Source organism: Salmo salar, chromosome 03 (genome assembly GCF_965601325.2).
Source record: "Salmo salar chromosome 03, fSalSal1, whole genome shotgun sequence".
Taxonomy (NCBI): Eukaryota; Metazoa; Chordata; class Actinopteri; order Salmoniformes; family Salmonidae; genus Salmo; species Salmo salar.
Genome location: NC_138293.1, coordinates 75,047,501 through 75,049,918, shown reverse-complemented (window position 1 = coordinate 75,049,918; position 2,418 = coordinate 75,047,501). Strand labels below are relative to the sequence as shown.

The window sequence follows — 2,418 nt, the reverse complement described above, 5'->3', positions numbered from 1 at the left end:
ACAGGATTGTGGCGATGCACAGATCTGGGAAAGGGTACCAAAAGACTGCTGAGCCATAAGACTGCTGAACAATTAATTAAATGGCCACCCGGACTATTTACATTGACCCCCCATTGTTTTTACACTGCTGCTACTCGCTGTTTGTCTATGCATAATCACTTTACCCCTAACTACATGTACAAATTACCTCGACTAACCTGTACCCCCGCACATTGACTTGGTACCGTTTGTTTACAACGTGTTAATATCTTATGCCGCCTACTGGTCTCAAAGTCTTGTGCTACTTGCTGTTAAATCGTAAAGATGTTGGTATTATTCTAAAAAGTAATGGTCTTATACCAACAGCAGAGGGAAGCAGAGTACTGAGAGACAGCGACAATCCGGCAAATGTTTGCCACCGTGAAAAAACAGGATAGTTTAGTTTAATCAAATGGTGCATATACAGATTCAACAACATATTTGAAAATGAAAGATTATTTGAGACAAATAATATGTACTTAGTTCTAGTTTAACCTGATATTATTATTTTCTTTGCCATGTTCTGCACTCGTGTTGACAGATGGTCCCTATTATGCCTATACGTGTGAGTGCCCGATCGCACTAACAGGAGCGCGCACGTGGCTGTCAGCAGAAGGAAATGCAGACGATTTGTGCTAAATGTCTAACAGCAGCACGACCACACTGATTGTGAAGGACAGTTTGGGAGAAAGGAATACCGTTTGGTCGTAAAATGATATACATTTGTAAGATTTAAATTCTCTGCAGTTATGTCAGAGAGTAACACAGACAGCTAGGTTAACAACACCCTCCTAACATCATTAGCCAGCAAGCTAGGCTAACTAGCTAGCTAATTTTGGGGGACATTGCGCCTCCTAACCTGCTCAGCCGTCATCTATTTATTTTCCTTTTGTTGACTGGACAGTCCAGCTTCTCATTGTCGTGTTTTCATTGAACGGAGGAGTTTAGCGGGCCGGAGTTGTGGGGGGCCCGCGGACAAACCCCCTGCCCTGGGCTTCCAGGCGGACGGATCACGTAGACACAAGGGCCGTGGGTAAGTTTACACGAGCGAGTTTATAGCGAGGGAAGCGGATGGGCAAGGCCCTGGACCCAATGGTCAGGCAGGGCCCCGACGACAGGGAGGGGAGTGGACCATTAGTTAACTAGAAAACTAAGCTGCCTGTTAGGCAACAATATAATTTTCCTGTGGTTGAATCGGGAAGTTGTGTCGCTTTGAATGAGGCCTCGAGAGGATATGAAAACACAATCGTTCGTTTTTAGGTAGTTAGCGTGTTGGCTGACGCGAGTTAGCAAACCAACCTGCTTAGATCAGCGAAATATGAATATAATGTTGTCCGTAATCTTGGTAGAAGAAATAAGGTACTGTATCGGTGGTTGCTAGCGAAGGTAATTTTGTCTGACTGTTGTGCTTGTTAGTGCATACACTTGATAGTGTTTGTGGCCACACCTGAGTTGATCGTTAGGGCCAGGCAGTCTTTTGAATGACTGTATTTATTCTACAATGTATTTGAATTGTTGACATGTCATTGTCAACGTCTATCTCTGTAGATTGTCCGTGGATTTTCAGTGTTCGATGACACTGGATAGATATTGGGCAGAAATGGAGAGGTGGGTTTGGGTGAAGTAGGCGGATCAAATCATCAAATGGAACAACATTAAGGGAAACCTCAGATAAACATGCATAATTCTACCTATTACTGTATTGTGGAGATGGTGCTTGTTGAAAATACCCCCATGGGCAATAATTTAAAAAAAATCCAAATCCATGTCCTCTAACTAAATATCAAATAGAAGACAGAGTAGGAGGTAGGTGTGTAATGAATGGCCAATGCCCTCTTTCAGATATAGGGAACTGTGTTTGTTTAATTTTAGCTGGTTTTCATTGTCTGTTATTAGAATATTCCCCACTGTTCAAAACTGCAATTCCACCATTATAGTAGCCAATAAAGCTTTGGGCATTAGCCTATCTCTCAAATAATGTCCATGATTTTGAAATATACAGCCAACTTCTTCATTTAACATTGTGGCAGCAAGGACTTTTTTTTTGTGTGAAAAACTTGTTTGAAAAGAGTGGGGCAGGGACTGATGGCCTCAGTATTATTTATTATCATCTGTCCAACATAATTTACTCTAATACACTATGGAAATGTGGAGAGGTTGTTTCCATGTGATCATGATTAAGAGTTCTGTTAACTTTGGTTTCTCATGAAACCTTTCTGTCTTCTCTTTCCATCTGTCAAGTAGAAAATAAGGAGGCGCCATGGCCGAAATCTCCGCCCTAATCCCCTCACCTCCAGCAATAGGTGACACACATGCTGCCCCCTCTTTCTCCATACCCTCTACTGCCCCCGCTCCTCCAAGCAGCACCACCCCAGAGCCCCCTAAGGAGAACCCCATCCC

General features: G+C 43.0%; 1 protein-coding gene across 1 annotated transcript in view; it reads left to right on the top strand.

The window, feature by feature from the left end:
- Nucleotides 1–584: 584 nt before the first annotated feature.
- LOC106601593 (uncharacterized) overlaps nucleotides 585–2,418 on the top strand; it is a 15,582-nt gene continuing 13,748 nt past the window's right edge. Inside the window, exons 1-2 of the mRNA XM_014193914.3 lie at nucleotides 585–1,051; nucleotides 2,263–2,418. The exon at nucleotides 2,263–2,418 is cut by the window's right edge and continues 1,011 nt beyond it. Of these exons, the coding sequence (XP_014049389.2) occupies nucleotides 2,279–2,418 (140 nt within the window). The 5' untranslated portion in view covers nucleotides 585–1,051; nucleotides 2,263–2,278. The remainder of the gene's footprint in view (nucleotides 1,052–2,262) is intronic.